The sequence below is a fragment of the Dasypus novemcinctus genome, chromosome 5 (assembly GCF_030445035.2).
Source record: "Dasypus novemcinctus isolate mDasNov1 chromosome 5, mDasNov1.1.hap2, whole genome shotgun sequence".
Classification (NCBI taxonomy): Eukaryota; Metazoa; Chordata; class Mammalia; order Cingulata; family Dasypodidae; genus Dasypus; species Dasypus novemcinctus.
In genome coordinates, this window is record NC_080677.1 from 120,430,135 (window position 1) to 120,453,183 (window position 23,049).

A 23,049-nucleotide genomic window follows, 5' to 3' on the forward strand; every position below is an offset into this window, starting at 1 on the left:
TACGTGTAGTTAATGGACACAGAGGGCAGATGGTGAGTGCAGAGGACGGGGGTGGGTGGGTGGAGGGAATAAATAAATCTTTTTTAAAAAAGAAAAGAACCCAAAAGCATGATTTCTGCCCCCAGACTTCAAAAAAAGGGGGGGGCAGGGGAGAGGAAGGGAAAGATATTGATTTTATTAGAATGAAACAGAGCTGGGTCATAACATAATATCCAGTAAAGATGTTTAAAATAAGAGTAAAAAAAGAAGGCAAATCCAGTAAGATTCCACACAAAATACCAAAACATAACAACAACAAATCACTGTATAGTACTAAAATATACAATTTTGATAGGATACACAATACACACAAAATATTAATGGCCGGAGTCTCTGGATGGTGGATTGCTGGTGTTTCTTATATATGTTATTTCCTGAATTTTCCATAATGTTACGTATTTTTCTTGTAAAAGTTGTCTTCGGAAATTAAAAATTCCAACAAGAGCTAATATACTCCACATTTTCTCAACATAATCTGTTAAAGTTTTTCCTCATTTGCCTTCTGCCTTCTTTTAAGGTTTATACTTGTAAAGAAGTTACAAAAGTAAAATATAACTGAAGTCCTTTTTTATTAAAAGAAAGAATTAGAATGTTGCAGATAAAGTCAAAGCCCTTCTTGACAGCTGCTTGGTTTGTGCTTCTTGGTGCAGCTTAGTGTATACCTTCTAAACCTTTTTTAATACTTTTACACACATACAGATGAACTTCTAATAATGCAAGCATAAAAAAATTTTTTAAGAAGATTTTAAGCAAACTCATAATGCAGTTTGCATTCTTCCCTGACATATTTAAAGCTCTATGTTGATACATATATAATTCATTTTTAACTGCTGTACACCGTTCCAATGTGTATATGAGCCAACGTTTATCTAGTCCTCTATTGATGGAAATTTATGTTTTCAATTTTTCACTATTATATAGTTTTCTTGTAATAAACATCCTTGTACACATCTACTGGAACACAAGTTAGTGTTTCTTGAAGTCAGACCAAGAATTTTCAATTTTGATACTCCCAAACTTGATTTTATTGGAATTTAGGCAATTGCCAATCCTATTGGGTGAAAAATGGTGCCTCTTCGTTTTATTTTGCATTTCTCTGATTATCAGCACCCTCCCATTACTGTTTTTATCTACCAGAAAATCAGGTTCACTGTAATTATTCTATGACTAATTAGAATTACTGTTTTCAATCACTAATACAGGCTCACCATTCTTTTCAGCTTCAGTTCATTCTTCTTTCTTTTAACTGTGCTTATTCATTATTTTAAGAAAAGTAAATTTGAGGATTTATCCCCAAATGATTTTTAATCATCTAATTTTCAGAATAATTTTTGTGACTAAAGCAGGAAACAACCTTCTCTATATGCCTCCTTAATTTAATATTTAGTAAATTTTTAAACAAAATTAAATTAGAAATGTCTTTATTATACTGAAATTAAAAAGTCCTGAAAAGAAACAGCAAGATGGATTGACCATTCCTGCAATTTTTTTAGTAACAATATTCTTAAAATACCTAGGCTTTCACTTTAAGGTTGACTCATTGAATGGAAGGTTAAAAGATGATAAACATTATATTAACCTTGATTCTTCAGGGTTCATCTATAATTATCTATCATTACACTAGCTCTGCTCTTTTAATGTGAACATAGGAATGAGAAATGACCTTTTTACTGAGGTATAAAAAAGAAGACTAAACTAGATGGGGAAAAAAAGTCACCTACCTACCATCTGCTTACATTCTTTAATGAATGAGTTAGCATCCTCTTATTATGCTTTATACTTTGGTACTTGAGAATAAATTTTGGTAACTAGTCAAAAAAGATCTCTTTCAACAGCACTTGGAAAACCTTCAAAAGGCAGACTATTCAGAAATGAGAGTTTAAGAAAAGCTACATTATTAAGATGCTACTTAAATAGTCTGTGGACTTACTGGTCAGCTATACCTAGCTGCTTTTAGTCTTTGTAAGGGAACAGTGGAGGACAGGGGAAGTGGAACCAGAACATAAAGAATTTAGAGGAAATACAGTAAGATAGTAGCTGAGGATGGCCAGAGAGAAGCAGTATCATTTTTGCATTTAGGGGACTAAAGGTAGGGCCGGGGAATTGAAGGAAGGGAGCTGGAAGGTGCTTAGAAGCTGTTAATAATTGAAGTAGGCTTCTAACCTGAGAAGAGCTGCTGGAAATAATTCCAAAACAAGTCCTCACTCAGGATGAAACTATAGATAGTATTCAAGATGAACAAGCTTTAGAAAGAGGAAAAGCAAGTAAAGAATTCTATCTATGTCATTTGATCCATGGGACAAACCAGGGTAAAAATGAAATATTAATGGGGAATCAGACATGGCTGAAATGGAGGATCCAGAAGCCAAAGAAGAACCAGATAATGACCCTTAAGACCATCCTATTTGTTCTAATATCTACAGCCTATACCTCAGAACATATTTTGACTGACTTCTAAAAAATGAAAATACCGTTTTATCAAATGTAATGAAAATATTGTGCTTTAGTCATTAGTACTAGAGAAGAAATCATGATACCCGTTTCACCATGAACCACTCATACAACCTGGTTAATGTGTCCCAATTTATTATATAATACTTATGCAACAGTGTTTGTAAAAATATTGTCCAGATGTCCTTTACTGAGCTATGTTGTTGCAGATGAACTAATATTAAACCATATAGCATTTTTGTGGAGGACCCCTTAAAAGTATTCTGAGAAATTATGCAACTCCCTGCATATTTTAAATTAACATTTAAGGCTAAGTTTAAGTAACTGTAAATGATGTAATTTCCAGTGTACTGTAAATATCACTATTTTAATGTTTTTGTTGTTATTTGGATTTTTTTTTAAGTATCTGTTCATGTTTCATTTCTCAGGAAATTGGTAGTTCTTTTTTTTAGAATGGCTGTCTTTTCTCCTTGCAATGTGTCTGTTTATTCCTAACTGCCTTTTACCCCTTGTTTGTTGTTTTGGTCTCTCATTCACATCAGAGACTTTCCCTCAGATGTCTAGTGATCCAGAAATAATTTGACACAGACTAAGTGAGGGTCTGAAAATCATCTGGGGGAAGTGGATTGGGCTCAACGCCCGCCTACCATATGGGAGGGTCCAGGGTTCAAAACCCTGTGTGGTGAGCTGGCCCATGAGCAGTGCTGATGCACGCAGTGCCGTGTCATGCAGGGATGTCCCCCACATAGGGGAGCCCCGTGCACAAGGAGTGAACCCTGGAAGGAGAGCTGCCCTGTGTGAAAAAAGAGCAGCCTGCCCAGGAGTGACACCGCACACACAGAGAGCTGATGCAGCAAGATGACACAACAAAAGAGACACAGATTCCCAGTGACAAGAATGCAGCGGACACAGAAGAACACACAGCAAATGGACACAGAGAAAAGACAATGGGGGGGTTGGTGGAGGGTGGGGGGGGAGGGGAGATAAATTAAAAAGGTAAAAAAAAATAAAAATAAAAATCATCTGGAAGCATTAAGCATGTAGATGGGTTTGTTTTTTGAAACCGACTATAGAGTGATAATACTTGGAATTCCTGCAGTCACTATCTTTGGGTCTTTTCTCTTAGGCTGGTAAGACTCCTCAGAAGTAAAACTATTGCGATTCTTAGACGACATGATGCTATATGACATGAATATCCTGAAGAAGCTACAAATAAGTTACTAGAATGAATAAAAGAATTCAGTAAAGTGTCAGAATGCAATAATATACAAAAATCAGCAATGTTTCTAAATACCAGAAAGGAACAATCTCAAAAGGAAATGAAGAAAATTATTCTATTTACAACAGCAACTAAGAGAATAAAATATCCAGGACCAAATTTAACAAGGGATGTAAAGAACTTGTATGCAGAAAATTATAAATCATTACTGAAATAAGTTAAAGACCTAAATAAATGGAAAGGTATTCTATGTTCATGGACTGGAAGAATTAATATTTTGAGATGTCAATACTACTCAGTTATTTAAATTTAACACAATCTCGGGCAAAATTCCAATAGAGGGAAGCAGATGTAGCTCAGCTGATAGAGCGCCCGTCTACCATGTGGAGGGTCCAGGGTTCAATCCTCAGGGCCTCCTGACCTGTGTGGTAAGCTGGCCCACACGCAGTACTGCTGTTGCATGCAAGGAGTGCTGTGCCATGCAGAGGCGTCCCACATAGGAGTCCCCCACATGCAAGGAGTGTGCCCCTCAAAAGAGTGCCGTCCCATGTGAAAAAGTGCAGCCTGCCCAGGAGTGGCGCCACACACATGTAGAGTTGACGCAGCAAGATGATACAACAAAAAAGAGACACAGTTTCCCAGTGCTGCAGAATAATGCAAGAAGAACACACAGTGAATGGACACAGAGAGCAGACAACAGGGGGAGGGGAGAGGAAGGGGTGAGAAATAAATAAAATAAATCTTTAAAAAAAAATTCCAATAGAATTCTTTGCATAAATGGAATGAATAATCATCAAATTCATATGAAAGGGTAAGGAATCCCAAACAGCCAAAACCATCTTGAAAAAGAAGAACAATGTTTGAGGACTTACACTTCCTGATTTCAAAACTGATTATAAAGCTACAATGGTCAAAAATAGTGTGCTACTGGCACAAGGTCAGACATATAGAACTGAGAGCACACAAATAAACCCACACATCTATGGCCAACTAATTTTTGACAAGTGTGCTGAGTTACAAATGGGGGAAAAATAGCAGAAAAAACATGTTTTCGAAAAATGGATATCTATATGCAAAAAAATGGACTCCTATCTCACATCATATACAAAAATTAACTCAAAGTGGAGCAACAACCTAAACATAAGAGCTGAAAGATGTCTTCAAGACCTTGTATTAGACAATGATTCTTAGACTTAACACCAAAAGCACATGTAACAAAAGAAAAAAGATAAATAATAGATAAACTGGACTTCATCAAAACCACAATGAGCTACCATTTCAAACCCAGAATGTTTATCATTAAAAAAATGTAAAATTACAAATTTTGGCAAGGATGTGGAGAAATAGAAATCCTTGTACATTGTTGGTAGGAATGTAAAATGGTGCAGCCACTGTGGAAAACTGTTTGGTGTTTCCTCAAGGAGTTAAACATAGAACTACCAGATGACCCAGCAATCCCACTTTTAGGTATATACCACAAAGAAGTGAAAGCAAGTATCTGAACAAATGTTTGCATACCAATATTCATAATAGCATTATTCTCAAGAGCCAAAAGGTAGAAGCAACCCAAATGTTCATTAGCAGATGAATGGATAAACAAAATGTGGTATATACATATAACTATTCAGTAATAAAAAAAGAAATAAGTTCTGAAAACATGCTACCAACACAGATGAACCTTGAAGACATCATGCTCAGTGAAATAAGCCAGACTCAAAAGGGACAGATATTAAATTCATTTAAATAAAATAGCTAGAATATGCAAATTCATAGAACAGAAAGACTACAGGTTACCAGGGATGGGTAGGAAGGAGAATAGTGCGTTAATGCACAATGGGTACAGGGTTTTGGTTTAGGGTTGGGGTGGTGAGAAAGTTTTTTTGGTAATGGATGGTCAATGTAGCACAACATTGTGAATGTAATTATTCCCAGTGAATTGTACACCTGGAAGTGGTTGAGATGGGAAGTTATTCTGTGTGCGTGTGTGTGTGCATATGTGTGTGTGTGTATATATATGTATAAGTAATTTGGAATATAATCTATAATCGTTATATTAATGTTAAATTTCTTGAACTTGATAACTATACTTAAGGTGGTCACAAAAATGAATATCCTTGTTCTCAGGAAAAGTACATGGTAGTATTAAGTGTTCAAAGACCATTATAAGTATAAGTCATTCTCAAATGTTTAGAAAATAGATTAATGAATAGATGATGGTAGATGGATGTATGGATATGTGGGCAGATAGATGGATAAGGCAAATGAAGTAAAATGTTAAAAGTTGGTGTATATGGTCATTTGGGTGGGAGAGAGATGTTAAGAGATGCTGGCATTCTCTGTATGGGTTCTGTATTATTTTTGCAACTGTCCTAAAAGCAAAATTCCTTGACGTGGTGTGGGGACCCCCAGTCACGACAGTTGTTTTACCCTCCCTAAGGATTAATCTTCCAGTCGACCAGAATAGGGATGGGGCAGTCATCCCATCCTCAAGGGCATTGAGGAAAAAAACGCATTTAGAGAAAAAATTGCTTTTCAAATAGGCCTTTTAATTTTAGTTACCACAGTTTCATCCCCAGTTCTTGAGATATCTGGTACTGTCTTGAGGAGTCTATTACATAAATTGGGGAGGTTTTCATTTCCCCATTGCCAACTAAGGACTTAGCTTTATAGTCTACTAGGCCTATTGCCACTTCTTCATTTACTTTCTAGCTTTTAAGTTGTTGTTGACATTGTCTTCTCTCTGTCATCCCCAAGCTTGTATGTTTACACTTAAAAAAAATTCCTTTATTATTATAGTTTTAGTGGGGTTTCAGGAGGGAGCAAAAATCTATCACCTTAATTTGAAACCTACATAGCAATTTTGGTAAGAGGATTCTCAATCTGCCAAAGCTAAAACTAAAGATGTGCTGGTATATTTAACTAGTTGCATGCTATCATCTCATAAGAAGGAACAAAAAAGGAAAAAAAACTTTATCTTGGGAAATGGATATGGCTCAAGCAGCTGGCCACCTGCCTACCACATGGGAGGTACCAGGTTCGGTTCCCAGTGCCTCCTAAAGATGAGCAAGACAGCAAGCTGTTGTGGTGAGGTGATGCAACAAGATGACATGAGGAGACACATGAGGAACACAATGAGAGAGGCAAAAAGCAGGGAGCAGAGGTGGCTCAAGTGATAGGGCTCCTCTCTTCCACAAGAGAGGTCTCGTAACAAAGAAAATGAGCAGACAGCAAGCATAAATAATGGGGGAGGGGGAGAGAAATAAAGAAAGAAATCTAAAAAAAAAAATTACTGCTAACTATAACCCATATCTTAAAACAAACAAAAAAACCCAAACGGTATCTTTTCAGATTAATTTTAAGCTGTTAATACAAAGTAAACTCTGCCAGAGAGTTTAAAAATTATCTTCTCAGCTATGAAAACCTAGGATAAAACTGATAGGATGATATACATTCATGGTCACATATATTCATTACATAGTGAGAATTACTTAAAAGTGTAAGCAGGGAAGTAGATATGGCTCAACCAGTTGGGTGCCCGCCCAGAACATGGAAGGCCCTGGGTCTGGGTCCTAGTGCATCCTATAGAAGACAAGCAGATGCCCACACCCCACTGCAACAAACTAAATGCCACACCCTGCCGCAATGAGCTAGATGCCATACCCCACCACAATGAGCAGATGCCTAAACGAGCAGATACTGCAAGCCAGTAGATGCTACAGCCCATGGGGAGCAGATGTGGCTCAGGCTATTGGGCACTCACCTCCCAAGTGGGAGGTCCTGGGTTCAGTTCCCAGTGCCTCCTGGAGAAGGTGAGCAAACAATGAGCAGACAGACAAGGGCATTATTGAGCGGGGAGGGGGATAGATAAATAAAGTAAATAAATCTTAAAAAAAAAAAAAAAGTGTAGTAGACAAAGTGCTTTACATAGATAAACAGACTGTAAAGGTTTAACCTATAGATTCCAAAGTGCAAAGTGATGGAAAATATGCCTCTTCACTGACTTGTCCCCAAGTCTATTCCAATTTTAGTATTCTCTACCGTCACTTCTTGTCCTAATCAATATTGGCACTTCACTACCCCAACCCTGTTTCTAAAAACAATTCTAAAGACTCTTCTTTGCTGCCTCTTTTTATCAAAAGTCCTTTTCCCTCTGTTATTCTCTATTATCTTTTGATTACTTTTCCTTTCCTTGATATTCTCCTTTTTGATATGAATATATTTGGCTTCTTTCTCTTATGGAAGGTAAATCTGTCAATTATAAGCAGTTGTGTGTAATCATGCCTTCATTTTTCTCATTTAACGTTATGTAATTGAGCGCTTATTATAGGCCAGGCCCTATTCTAGGCATTAAGGATAAAACAAAGTCCCTGCTCTCACATGGCCTATATTCTAGTGGGGGTGACATAACAAATTGTAGCAGGTGAAGTTGGGTGTTAATGGAGGAAAACAAGGATAAGGGATACAGAGAATGAGAGAGTGGGATGGGAACATGTTAGCTTATAAAGTGATCAGAAAAGGATTCTCTTAAAGGGTGACATATGAAATAGACATAAGAGGAAAGCTCTATGATATGTGGCATGAGCATCCCAGAGGGAAGAAAACCCAAAAACGTATAAAGGCCCTGAGGTGTGAACATGCTTGGCTTGTTGAAAAACACAGAAGAGAGGCCAGTGGAGTTGAAGCAGAATAAACTTGCTTTTTCTCTGAATATTTACCATTTTTGCCATGGTTTATAATCTTTTGATTTCTAAAAGACCAAGATGGTAGCTTTTCTGGAAGTCTGAGACTGTTTTAGTGGATAGGTGGAAATGTTATTAAATTAGGTAATAATTTGCTATGAAAAACAATCTAGTTGAACATAGGCTTGAAACAATGTGTATCATATTGCCTAATTTTGAGACAGGCAGTATAGTGAAAAGATTTAAGAACCAGATCTGATTTTGAATCTTGGTTCTACACTTACTTGCTATAAGTGATCTCAAGTCAGGGTTTTCTATGTGGTCGTACGTATATACCTTTCAAAATTTTTACTCTAATTTTCAGAATGTAAAAATATTATAGTGGTTATAGGGAAAGAATACTGGATCGTGAATGAGAAATCCTGAGTTAAACACCTTTGTTGTTACTTATTAAATGTGTGGGTTTAGGCAAGTCACTTAAAAACCTTAGGTTCCTTATCTGTAAAAAGAGGATAAAAATACCAACTTCATAACATTTTAAAGATTAAATGACATAGTAATGACTTGTACAAGTGAAAACAATTTTATACAAAATGCTACATTATTTAAGATACATAAATATTTTTAAACTACTCAGAGCTTTCAAATTTATATTTTACTCAGATTTAAGTTTTTCATCTAAGCACTTTCAAAATTTAATTTTACCTTTCAATACACCTATTCATTTGCACGTAAGAGTTGCACACAAAATTTAATTATCCAAGTGAGCTCCCAATTTTAGCCTATGATAAATTTTATAAAATAACTCCCTTTCATTTACATAGGAAAATTCAATAAATATGAACTCAACTTGAAATCCTCAAAAAGGAACAGAATGCCGATTTTCAATGTAACTTCAGTAACTGACCATTTTGCAACAGAAAATATAGGTACTTAGAAAAAAATGGTTTGAAAATAAAACAACCATTTTTTTTATATATTAATGAATATTAATACTTTTTAGTGTTTGTTTTTGACTATTTTTGTTTACTGACGCTTTATTGTTTAGCTAACCACTGTGTGCTAAACATACATTTGCAGTCAATTTATTGCTAATACTTGACATATGTTTTGAAAACATTACTATAAGAGACTATTTTATTCATAATATTGTATTGCTAAATGTTAAAGTGTCCATACGTTGCTTGACAGTTCAATTTGAAATGTAATCCAAAAGATTATTAGCCAAAATCTTTAAAACATCCTCCAAGGTTCTCCAAAAGTAAATTACAAAAGACATAACAGAATGGAACTTACTCCATGCCCTGTGCAGTCTGCCGTGCAATATCTATAAGTTTGATCATCTCAAATTTGGTCTCAATGATGTGGAGATGGTGATATAAGCTGGAACCCTCACACCACTGGGTAACAATAGCCAGTTGTGGCTTTGTTGAATAGCCCATGAATAGTAGGATATTCACATGTCGTGTTTTCCTGTAAAAAGAAAAATGATAATAGTGAAAGTCAACAAACTTCTGCAAAATTTTAGAAGTGGACCAAAGACCAATTCTGCTGTCAGTAAAATGTTGCAGAAAAAAGTATTTAAAAAGGGGGGGGGGAAGTATTGTAAATTTAGAAGAGACTTTAAAAACTGTCTAGTCTAACTTACTACTGTATTCAATATCTTTTAAAATACATCTTATGGATAGGAACTTAGAGGTTGCTTAAATACCTTAACTTATGGGAAATTAATCACCGAGAAGGCAGCCTATTCCCCTCCTTTTTTTCAAATGATAATACTTCTAGTATCAGAAAGTTTTCTTGGGTTGAGACAAAATAGTTTCCCCACAATTTCCACCTCTTGCTTTCCTGTTCTGTTCTCTAGAAAAAAAGAGAATCAGGGGGAGGGGATATGTAGCTCAACTACTTGAGTATGTGCTTCCCAAATACGAGGTCCTAGGTTTGATCTCCGGTACCTCCTAAAAAAAAACCCCAACAACAAACCAACCAATCAAACCTCCTAAAAAAAAAACCCCAACAAACAACCGACCAACCAACCAAACTTTTACAGAGTAAGTTTGTATTCTCTTGAATACACCAGCCTTCTTCGAACTACATATCCTTAGTTCTGTTGATTATGTTTTCCCTCTGTCATAGTTTTAGAATTCTCCCCATCTAGGTTGTTATCCTCTGGATGTACTCTAGTTTGTTAATGTTCTTCAAGTTCCAGGGCCCCAGACTAAATACAGTCTCCAAATTGTGTTCTGATAAGCTTAGAATTTTGAGAATATTATTTCTATAAGCAGGATCATTTTTTTCTCATGATCAGAATACTGTATTTCCATTAAGTCAGTCTAGGATATTAAGTCTTGAGTGACTGAGTCGCATGTTATTACATACCATTTAAAAGAATATATTTATAGAGAAATTATACTCAGATGCTGTTTCTACATATTTATCCATTTTAGGTAAATCTGTAAAGTTGTTAACAGTGGCTTCATTGGAAAATAGGAATTAAGGTAATTTCTGGACAACAGTAATCCATATAAGCTCACCTGAGTACTCCTACTTCATTTTTGAAAGCCTGTAACTGCTGAGGTGTGGGTGCTGTCACATTCAACATTTTCACTGCCACATCACCTAAAAGGTAATTATTGTTCCAATTGTCATACCAATTTTTTTAAGTTTAAAAATGTTTCAAAGTTCTTGGTATCTTCATTAATTAATGTAGCCCTAAATCCATACCATTATTAAATTACAAATAAATTATACTCTAACTTTCTAAACTGGATTATTTTCCTAAGGATAAAAACTTAACTAATAATGATACTCCAATACTAGAACTTCAAAATTTCAATTAAAAAAAAAAAAAAAAGCCAACCTTGTTTTTTTCCCTGGAAATTTAGTTTCACAAATTAAGTACACATGGTATTTTCTTGGTTATTTAACACTATTAAATTAGATGCATTTACTACCTGAATATTTAAACGACAAATGACAGGCCTAATGGAGCTTCGCTTAAAATAGAAAACTGTGAAACTTCTTTATCAGAGTAGTTTACATTTTTTTAGTCCATTGATCATTTATGCTGCTTTTCCTTAGGAAAATGATTTTAATAGTAATAATGAAGGAAGCAGACTTGGCCCAATGGATAGGGCGTCCGCCTACAGCATGGGAGGTCTGCGGTTCAAACCCCAGGCCTCTTTGACTTGTGTGGAGCTGGCCCATGTGCAGTGCTGATGCGCGGAAGGAGTGCCCTGTCATGCAGGGATGTCCCTCTGGCGTAGGGGAGCCCCACGTGCAAGGAGTGGGCCCCGTAAGGAGAGACGCCCAGCGCAAAAGAAAGTGCAGCCTGCCCAGGAATGGCGGTGCACACTCAGAGAGCTGACACAACAAGATGACGCAACAAAAAGAAACACAGATTCCCAGTGCCGCTGATAAGGATAGAAGCGGTTACAGAGGAGCACACAGCGAGTAGACACAGAGAGCAGACAATGGGAGGGGGTTAAATAAGAAATAAATCTTTAAAAATAAAAATAGTAATAACGATTTTTAAAATTTACACAGAACAGCTAGAACTTTCATACATTGATAGTGGGTATACCCATTTGTAAAACCACTTTGTATAACTGTTGGCAGTTGAACATATGCATATCCTGTTATGCCAAAATTCTCTTCTGGTATATACCCAGTAAAAATAGAAATATATGTTCACCAAAAGACACATGAAAATATTCATGGCTGCGTCATTCATAATAGCTCAAAACTGGAAACTACCCAAATGTTCATCATACGGTAGGATAAAAAATACATTACAGTCACACAATGGAATACTACAGCAACAAGAATAAAAGATCTACAATTACCCACAACAATAAAGATGAATATTATAAACAATGGTGAGTGAAAGAGGCCAGACACAATAAAGTACATACTGTAATCCTATTCCTACTGATATCAGGATAGTGGTTACCTTAGAGGAGAGGGAGTTGTGGAATACAAGACGGCACAAGGGGGACTACTACAATGCTGGTAATATTTGTTTATTGATTGCATATACTCACTTTGTGAGATTTTATCTACTTTTAGATTTAAGACATGTATTTTTTTATATGTTGTACTTCAACAAAAGTTAAACAGGCGACGGACTTGGCCCAGCGATTAGGGCGTCGGTCCATCTACCATATGGGAGGTCCGCGGTTCAAACCCCAGGCCTCCTTGACCCATGTGGGGCTGACCCATGTGCAGTGCTGATGCGCGCAAGGAGTGCCGTGCCACACGGGGGTGTCCCCCGCATAGGGGAGCCCCATGCGAAAGGAGTGCACCCTGTAAGGAGAGCCGCCCAGCGTGAAAGAAAGTGCAGCCTGCCCAGGAATGGCACCACCCACACGAAGAGCTGACACAAGATGACGCAACAAAAAGAAACACAGATTCCTGTGCCGCTGACAACAACAGAAGCGGACAAAGAAGACACAGCAAATAGACACAGAGAACAGACAATTGGGGTGGGAGGGTGGGGTGGGGAGAGAAATAAATAAATAAATACATCTTAAAAAAAGGTTAAACAAACTTAATGATTTTTCATGATTACCAAAATAATAGATATTATACATGCTGCTTTGTAAAATTTACTATACCATAGAAATGTTTCCATACCAATAAATACAGACCTATTCCACTATTTTAACTCCTGTATAATCATATATGGAGATATCAATATATTAATCTACTCTTCTATTAACGAACACTTCAGATTCTTTCCATTTATCATTATTATTAACTCTATGATGAACATACTTATCTGTTTGTTTGGTCCATTTACCTCCTAAAGATAAAGTTCTCAAATGGAATTGATGGTCAAAGGTTATGAATTCTGTAAAGATTAACAAATAATGCCAAAAGGCCCTCCAGAAAGTTTGTAGCAATTTATTTTCCTGCCAGCAGCATTACAGTCACAACTTTAAAGATGATCAATTTTTAAAAAATCTTTGTCAATTTGAGAGGCAAATAATTTCTATTTTTTGGATCTGCAATTCTTTGATAACTAGTGAAGCTGAACATTTTTTATAAGCTCACTGGCTTCCCTTAGCAAGTACACTTTTAATATGTTTACTTGTGGTTTATAATACAAATATAATTATTAGTAGAAAGACCTTTAAAAGAAAAAAACCCCCATCATTTTGGGGCCTAAGTCACTGAGAGGATCTTCATCTTAAAAAATTATTATAATATATGTAATGATAGAAGAGTCCTGATTGCTGAGAATCCACTTGTTTAAAACTTTTAATTGTAATACATATGCAACTCAAAATTTCCCACATTTTCAAGTGTACAATTCAGTGGTATTAATTACATTCATGAAACTGTAGTACACTACCATCACCAATATCGTTTTCCCAAACTCTTTAATTTCCTCATACAGAAACCCTGCACCTATTAAGCAACAGCTCCCTATTCCGCTCACCCATTGGCTCCTGATAACCTGCAATCTCTTATTTGTCCCTACAAATTCTAAGTATGAAAATTCAGTTTTATGTCTTGTCATTTGTGTTAGAAACCTGTGGAAGATTCCAGCATTTAATCAAAACAACTTGATGCAAATAGTGACTGTTCCCTTTGATGTATTTTTTAAAAATAAAAATTGTTAAACGTATCCTATTATAACTTGTGACAGTATTACCACATTCCTTACATACCATGCCACTTTCCCTTGTAGACTGTCCCAAATGAACCGGATCCAATTCTTTGTCCAACTGTGATTTGTCCATCAGGAATTTCCCAGTCATCACTTGAATCCCGTCTACCAAGTGTTTTCTTGATAAAAATAATGAGAAAGTCAAACCAAACCAAACAAAAAGGAAAACTTTATGTTACATACTATACATGTGCTATGTCTAACAGGCTTCATTGGGTTAGGAAGACCATATGCTTTTAAACACACACACACACACTCTGGAGAAATAATAGTTAAAAGTGTTATTCTTAAAATGCCAAAATTAAATTTGAGATCTAAGTCAGTATGAGAATGGAAACAATTTATCAAAAAATAGTTATTGGGTATGAGCAGAAATGTATACGACAAAAACCAATAAAATGGAACAACTTTTTATCATTTAGAAGACCACTAGGGGCATGATAAGTACTATATAGTTCTGACTAGTTTTAGCTCCGAAGCCCAAAAATTTTAAGTCAACATACATAGGTAACTTATTATTCTTTGTCTAATTACTCTCTCCAAGTCTAAAGTTCCTCAGATATCTTATATGATCTACTGTTTCTCAAAAAAAACGATTAACCTATAAAATCATGTTCATAGGGTAAAGGATCCACCTATCTAATATACTATATAGTGTTGCTAAAATTAAATTATTAGTTTTTAATTGAGATTCACTATGCAGCAGAAAGCTCATTTTTCAAATAGAGAATGTCATTTTGTAGCTATCTGAATTTAAGTGTAGAATACATACACTTAAACATTCTTCTTACATACCATCTTACTCTTTTTCCTTATTTTAGAAGCAGAACATTATTCTTTTTCTTCCCAAACTGACTTTGACTCAATTATATTAGAGCTGAGAGCAAAAATTAGTGTTATGGGAATATACGTTAAGCAAAAACCACCAGCTCTTAAAAATTTATTTGATGATGGGATATTCATGTGAAATATATACATAGCAATGTATCTAAAAGGTGTCGTTATATTTGGCTATGACTTCTAAAAAGAAATAACTTAGAGGAAAAAAAGATGTCATAGACTTTTACCATTCTATTCCTATCTTCTGAGGATGAAGATGACTTTCTTTCCCGCTGAGGTCCTGGAGATTTTTGTAATGTTTTCACATTAGTGAGTGAGCCAGGTAATGAGGCAGGAGGAGTGGCAGACAAACCTGTGGTTGATCCTAAATTAGGTAAAGGGAAAAAAGTATCCATTAAAGGAAGGTCAAGAATGGTAATTTATCAGAGAGCAGAGTGGGAGCGTAGGGTGGGGAGGTTAGACTTATTTAAAACAAAGCAGTGTATGCTCAAATATAGAACTTTTAGAAAGGATAGGCCAAAAGATGCCTCCCTTGGTGAGTAGCACTATAATTTCTTTTTAGTTTTCTTGCCAATTTAATGATCTTTTAAACATCCGATTATAAGTGAATGCTTTATTGGTGCAGTGTATAAAAAAAAAATTTCTCTAAAATAAGAGACTAACTCTTAAAAAGACTCCCAAGTTTGTTTCTTTAATACAAAAAATTAAAAAGCAAAATCAACTTAAAAATCTATATAACAAATAAACTTTTAATTATTTTAAGTTATCTCAAAACAGGCAATCAATATTAAAAAAGATGAAACTCCCAAATGGAAACATTTTTAATAATGGACTTAATGTTCAAAATACCTGTCTCTTTCATATTAGCCACTAAATTTTAAAAATTCTAACCTACATGCCATACTATTTAAGAGTAAGAGATATTGGTTAGTCTCATTAGTTCCTGGGGGCTTATTTTACTAAACAGAAGTTGTTATCTGCATAACACAATTAATATAAAGAAGGCCAAGCAGATTCTCAAGACTTTCTGAAAAATCTATGCCTTTATAAACGAGAGCTAAGTGCTTTGGCCTCACAGCCCAGTTACTGCAAAGCAAACATTCTGATAGTTAAGTGAGTCTGAGTGGTACTCTTTGAAAGTGGACTCAGTTGATGGGAACTTTTTCAAATGCTGACTCAGTAGCAAACATTCTAAATTCACATATAGTAGGACATGGTTCAGAGGGGCTCAGGGCAAGGACCCCTAGTAGTATAGCTGAGTCATTTGAGATCTCCACACAAAGAACAAAAAAGACTTGGAAAAAAAAAATACAACTGTGGGGGAGGAGGCACTATCATTCAAATAACAAGGATACCAATGACAAATTTAAATACTAAATCTGGGTAGAAATGTTACTATACGCCATCATGATTTTATATGTAATTTTCTAAAAGAAAATGGTATATATGGAATTTCTGTTAACTAGAATACAATCTATTTTCTACTTTCCATTGATAATTTTCAACATTAGAAAACCTTAACTGCTTGACCAGGTTCAAAGTTCTGACTTATTTAGTATTATATTGTATTTTAATCAGTTTAATTATATTGCTCAGTACCATATGACTTCTATTCCAGTCTATAGAATTTCAAAGATACAATGGTTGGGCTGAGAAAATGCCACAACTATATTCAGAATAAGTGAGTCACTAACTAGCAAGGATCGGTAAATACAATTCTTTAAAAATATATATAGCAAGATACCTGCCCCATTTTTACTTACATTTTGAAAAAAACAACTTAATCACTAATTAAAGTATGGCAAGATGAAATGGGAGATTGAAATTATACTGCCAACGTTTTTTCATATTATGGCATAATTGAAGTATAAATCCTTAAATTTTCAGAGTGTACAATATAGGGTATGCTACAATACCCAAACATACATCATAAATCTTTTTTTTTAATAGTTCATTACCTTTGACGTAATATAAAATATGCATGTCCCACATTAAGGGGGAAAAAAAACTGCTGATATTATAGAAGCTCATTAAGAGTCAAAAGCCCAGGAAAATCTCATATAATACGGGTTTCCATTTATATATTTTTTTACAAACCACAAAACTTGATGGTATTAATAGTCATCAATATTATCCCCTAAATGGATTAAAATAAAAGGAATTCAGACTGAAGACACCCCCAACCATTGAATTCAGAGTTTAAGAAGGTATCGAGACTAAGAATTAAGTAATAGAATAAAAAACAAGATGGAAATATTAGCTCAGAATTTTCTTGCTTTTAAAACTTTATAACATACAGAAATCTTGGTGTACTGAGTATGTGTAAGAAGCACATTCAAAGCATTCCAGCCAGGCCAAGCAGAAATTTAGTACTAAGAACTCTCACACTTACAAACACACACTGTGAGGGTGAGACACAAACAGCATCTGTAGTTTATATTTAGTTTGCTTTGGGTGAAAACAAGAAAGAATAGCCCAACTACCTCGGAACACTGGGCCAGGCTCAAAATCAAACACTATTTCACTGGGGACAGAATGTAGGAGGGGGCTGGGAGTCCGGGATTGGCATTTCCGAAGACAGCGCATCAGCTGGTTCAAAGGGGCTGTTAGAAGAGAAAGAGAGGGGCAGGCAAACACAGGCAGACAGACACACAGAAGAAATGAAAGAAGTCATGGGAAATAAATAAAATGATTGAAGCCTGCTTAACAAAATAATTCTGAATCTTTAAAAAATCTGCTTTTGCAACATGATCATTTATGTAGAAAATCCCAAGGGATGTTTATAGCAACTGAAAAAAAAAATTCCAATGATTTTTAAAAAGTGACTCATAAAAAGGTCAAGAGATGCCACTTGATTTTACATACTAAGCAGGCAATTTTTATGACTAAATTAACTTTGTGATGCTAACGTGATGGTAACATTTAAATGCTGGATACATTGAGCAAAATTATCAAAAACCACAGCTATTAGGACATATGAAAGTCAAACTGGCAGCAACATTAATTGGCACGTTAATGGAATAACAAACAGAATTAAAATACTTGTATAACTATGTGCTACAATAAATACTAAGTCCAGAGTATACAATACAGGGTATCACTAATTTGGTACCCTCACAGGTACCAAAAGATGGTTCATATAATGTTTACTCAATATGAAATAGCTTTTGAGTCTGGGCTTAGATACTTTGAAGATAAAGCAGGTCACCCTGAAGAGACAATTCTAAGCAGAGTAAACTGTTATTCAAGCCTTCCTTATTAGATAGAAGACAGCCGACAACAAAAGTATATAGTGGACTTCCTGGGAGATAAAAATACAAGATAGTCTAAAATACAAATTCTTGGAAAAATTTTAAGAGGTATATTCTTATAAAAAGTTTTTTATTTTTTTTTAATTAAAAAATTTTTTTTTAAAGTTTCTTCTTAAACAATGTTTTCTTATGTTCCCAATTTTCAGTGGGTACTAGAGTAAATCTCAATTCAATTTCTCATGTGCTTATTTTATCTACTAGACTTAGAAGAGGGAAAATGGGATATTCCATCAAATGTCCATCAGACATTTGAAGTGTCTAAAAATGTACATTTCAAACTATTCTTGATGGTTAAAGGGAAGTGGTCAACATTGTCTGACAAATCAAGAAGTGTGACAGGCAATCCAGGGTATCTCCTCAAGAATGATTTAGGTAATTCATTTTTATCTGATTCTAAGTTCAATCTTTAACAATATTAGTAGGATCCCAAAGGAATTTCAGGACTTTTATCTTTGAAATGTTTAGGAATTAATAAAGTGGGAGAATAATTAAGCATCTTCCTTTAGTACAAAATTTTAAAATTGCAGATAGTACATTTAAGATCTCCTTTTTGTCCTTTTATCGTCTTTACTCATGAAGTAGTTAAAATTTTACTAGAGATAAATGATGAATACACTAAAGGAAAAATTTTAGGCTTTCTCTATACATTTTTCTCTGTGTCTGTATTTCATGAAAGAAGAAAGTATAAAGGAGACAAGCAGCAAAGCAATTGCATTTTTTTCTGAGGATTTTTAAAAATTGAAATCACTACTTACCTCCATCACCACGAAACCCTTGGTCTCTAATCAAGTCCTACAAATAAACAGTAATATAGATTTACTCAAAGCATATAGTAAGAAAAGTAGTAACAGCATTGGATTTTCCACTAAGCATTAACAGAAAGGCAAATTCAAAATAAGACCTACTTTACAATTACTTCATAAAACAGAATATGAATTAGCTAGTGAACATGATAAAAACCTACATTTTGAAGCACTTGCCAGTCTAACCCTACGTTGAAGGGATTATTAGTTTTGATCAAATGTTGAAATTCATTTCAGTCATTCAAAACCTATAGTTGCTTCATTTAAAAATTTTACTGGCATATATTAAAAGCCATAAAAATATTCATTATCATTGATTCTGTAATTCTGCTTCTGGGAATTTTTCCTAAGGAAATAATTCAGAAGAAAAAAATGATATGCACAAAGATATTCAGTGTAGCATTATCCATTATATTAAAATATTAGAAATAATTATTTCCTTATAGGCATGTTAGTTAAATAAATTTTGGTATATCAATTTCATGAAGTATTATGCAGCTACTGAAAACAATTATGAAGCCTGAATTATGAAAAATGTTTACAATAAAATTAATTATAAGAATACAAAATTAAATGTACATGGATTGCAATCATAAAAGATATTGATGCATAAAAATATGGGGAAAATCAAAAGGTCTTGTTAAAATCTATGTCATTAAAATACAGCTTTTTAAAACAGACAATATGGGGAAGGTTGTCTACTGGCAATGAAATTTGGACTGTGATAGGCAGAACTTGGATTAGTTTACTTAGTTTAACTTAAATATGAGGGATTGAAAGACCTCAAATCTATAAATAGACTTTTTGCAAATGGGCAACTTTTATAGGCTAAAAATAAACAGTAAATTCTTTATAAATGTGTTTCCATCACATTATATGAAGCCTTCAACATCTTCTACAGAATAATCAACAAATATTCATTATATACTTGCAAACAAGGTGTTAGTGCTAGGAGTTGTGTGGTTACCAAAAAATATAGAACCCTGGTGGTCTCAATAACTTCCTCTTTCTTGAGAGTTTACAATCTAATTAGATTTAAGATGTACACACGTGGCAAGTTAAATGATACAAGAATATCGTTTTAGAAAATAAGAGATGCTAGCAGTTGTTACTATGTTAATTGTCGAGTAAGTGAGTACTAAGATTCTTAGTGCTACACAAGGTCAAAGGATAAATAACTACAATACTTGGTCATCTATGAAGCATTTAAAGAGACAGGTTATGAGTTGAGGTATGAGGGACAGAAAAGAGTATAGAAAAGGAAAGGAGAGGGTCTATAAGCCAGAAAGAACCACAAGAGAAAGGGAGAAATGATATACCCCTTTCCTTTTTTGCTGTACCTGTCTTATAAGTCCTCACACAACCTAGGATGTGTTATTCACTCTTAAAACCTAAAGCTAGTACCACTACAAACATATTTTTCAATCTCAAATGTATTCCTAAGGCTTTCTGACAATCTTTTCCACTTGTTCTAGGTTAAGGAGGATCAGCTGTGTGTGTGTGTGCAGTTCCACTCCTGGGCAGGCTGAACTTTTTCACGCTGGGTGGCTCTCCTTACAGGGTGCACTCCTTGCACGTGGGCTCCCCTACGTGGCACAGCCCTCCTTGCATGCATCAGCATTGTGCATGGGCCAGCTCACCACACAGGTCAGGAGGCCCTGGGTTTGAACCCTGGACCTCCCATGTGGTACACAGATGCTCTATCTGTTGAGTCAAATCTGCTTTCCTATAAACTGGTTTAAATAGTCTCCCTTTACTGCAAAATATTCTTACCCACCAGGTAGAGTTTATCACCCCCTTCCCCTAAACTAGCACTATATATTTTTTTGTGATGATTTGTTTATATGGTTTAATCATCCATTAGTCTGTGTACTAACTCTCCCTTAACTCCTAAATGCCTAACACAGTGCCTAGTTCAGAGTCAATATTAAATCTTGTTTACTAGAACAATAAATGTTTGAGGATGGGTGAAAATGTTAGTTTATCTTATAATCAATAGGATGTCATGGAAGTTTTGAAGGGAATACTTGATGATAGAGGTGTAAAAAATGAAGTTCTGATGGTAGGATAAAAAATGGATATTAAATAGGAATTAATGGTAGGAAATCTATTTAGGAGATTAATATAGTAAGTAGTTCAAATAAAGAAAAATGAGCCCAAATGGATGGTGGTGGTAAGTAAGGGACAATTTGAGATGCACATCAAAATGAAAAGGTGATACCTTATGACTGTTTGATTATAAGGGAGGATGGCAAGGCAAGATATAAAGATGACATTCCAAGTGTTCAAGCCTAAGAGAATAAGAGAACAGTAGTAAAAATAGGATAAAAAGAGAACCAGTCTAAAAGGATGTTAGTGTTGAAAATAAAGTTAAGGGAAACGGACTTGGCCCAGTGGTTAGGGCATCCATCTACCACATGGGAGGTCCGTGGTTCAAATCCTGGGCCTCCTTGACCCGTGTGGAGCTGGCCCATGCGCAGTGCTGATGCGCACAAGGAGTGCTGTGCCATGTAGGGGAGCCCCACGTGCAAGGAGTGCTTCCCATAAGGGGAGCTGCCCAGTGCAAAAGAAAGTGCAGCCTGCCCAGGAATGGCACCGCAAACACAGAGAGCTGACGCAACAAAAAGAAACACAGATTCCCGTGCCGCTGATAATAACAGAAGTAGACAAATAAGAACATGCAGCAAATGGATACAGAGAACAGACAACTGGGGGGGGGGGGCGGCGCGTAAATAAAATAAATCTTTAAAAAAAAAGAAAATAAAGTTAAAAGTTAAAATTTTGGACATAGAGCACACCTAAACTAGAAATATGGTTTGATTTCTTATTTCATAATCTGCCTTCTTTCCATATTTTCTTCTACATTTTTCTTCCTTTATATTCAGTTCTGGCTAAATAGAGGTGGGTCTTGATAGCTGAGAAAATTGTTAATAGGAAAAGATCACTTAATTTCACAGCAAAAAAAAAAGGGATGGAGAGTCAGATTTGGGACTTTATCTTGAAAAAAATGTATAATAAAGTTTATTTTCTTTCAGATAAAACTATAGTTATAATTTCAAATATATGCTAATTCTCAGAATAAACACAGACTAATTTGTTGGTTTAAAAAACTTATGATAGCATAAACAAAATTTCATTTTTTCCAGCACAATCATAATGATTTTTTAAACACTTCAGATGACTTCATCAATTCCCCCAAAGGTCTCAATCAATCCTTTGATATTTAAATCATTTTCATTTGAAGAACTTCTATAATTCTTATGGACTTTCTCTTCCATTGGTAACTACTAATTCTGCTGCATCATCATTTCTCAACGGCTGTGTGTGATTTGAGTAGCTCTCTAAAGTCACTTTTCACTGTCTTCAGAAAATTTTTGGTTTGTTTGTTTGTTTTTTGGCTAGGTTCAGAATCAATCTGCATTATGTTTTACTGAAATGTTGGCTACTGATAAAAGGAGGGTAGAAGTAAGCTGGTATGAAATGGGGGGATGTGTGAGTGGGGACTAATATTCATGTAATCTAATATTTTCTTATTATGACAATTTTTCTTCTCTACTTAACCTTACATCTATGAGAACTCACATAAAAAAATGCCTGTATAATGAGAACCAACCCTGCCCTCCAACACAAACCTAACCACCTCACTAACTCCAGTACCCTGTTTTACACAGGAAAAGAGTTTCAACTTCCCTTAAAAATATAGTTTATTTCCAAGGCAAACAGTGGATTTTCTCAATTTTGTTGCTTATTAGAGGCGGAGATTAAGGATAACCTGTACTCTTTACTCTAAAGCACAGTTATGGCAGAAGTGGCACCTAGGACCCCCAGGCCCACAACAGCTTTGATGATAAGAGCATTCTATTTTCTTTGTGTAACTAAGTTACCTGGATTACTTGGTTAACTGGACCAGTCCTTTTGGACTGATCCTGTGTCTCATATTTTTTTTCATGTATTCCTTCTCTTTGACTATACCAGGGGATGGCAAAATACCATGGGCCAGCCCACCTGTTTTTGTAACTAAAGTTTTACTGGA

General features: G+C 35.1%; 1 protein-coding gene across 1 annotated transcript in view; it reads right to left on the minus strand.

The window, feature by feature from the left end:
* The window catches only part of BRAF (B-Raf proto-oncogene, serine/threonine kinase), a 169,387-nt gene that overhangs the window by 34,321 nt on the left and 112,017 nt on the right, over positions 1 to 23,049 (minus strand). Inside the window, exons 9-13 of the mRNA XM_012522922.4 lie at positions 18,969 to 19,005; positions 15,130 to 15,266; positions 14,064 to 14,181; positions 10,923 to 11,007; positions 9,685 to 9,861 (exon numbers count right to left, since the gene is read on the minus strand). Of these exons, the coding sequence (XP_012378376.2) occupies positions 9,685 to 9,861; positions 10,923 to 11,007; positions 14,064 to 14,181; positions 15,130 to 15,266; positions 18,969 to 19,005 (554 nt within the window). The remainder of the gene's footprint in view (positions 1 to 9,684; positions 9,862 to 10,922; positions 11,008 to 14,063; positions 14,182 to 15,129; positions 15,267 to 18,968; positions 19,006 to 23,049) is intronic.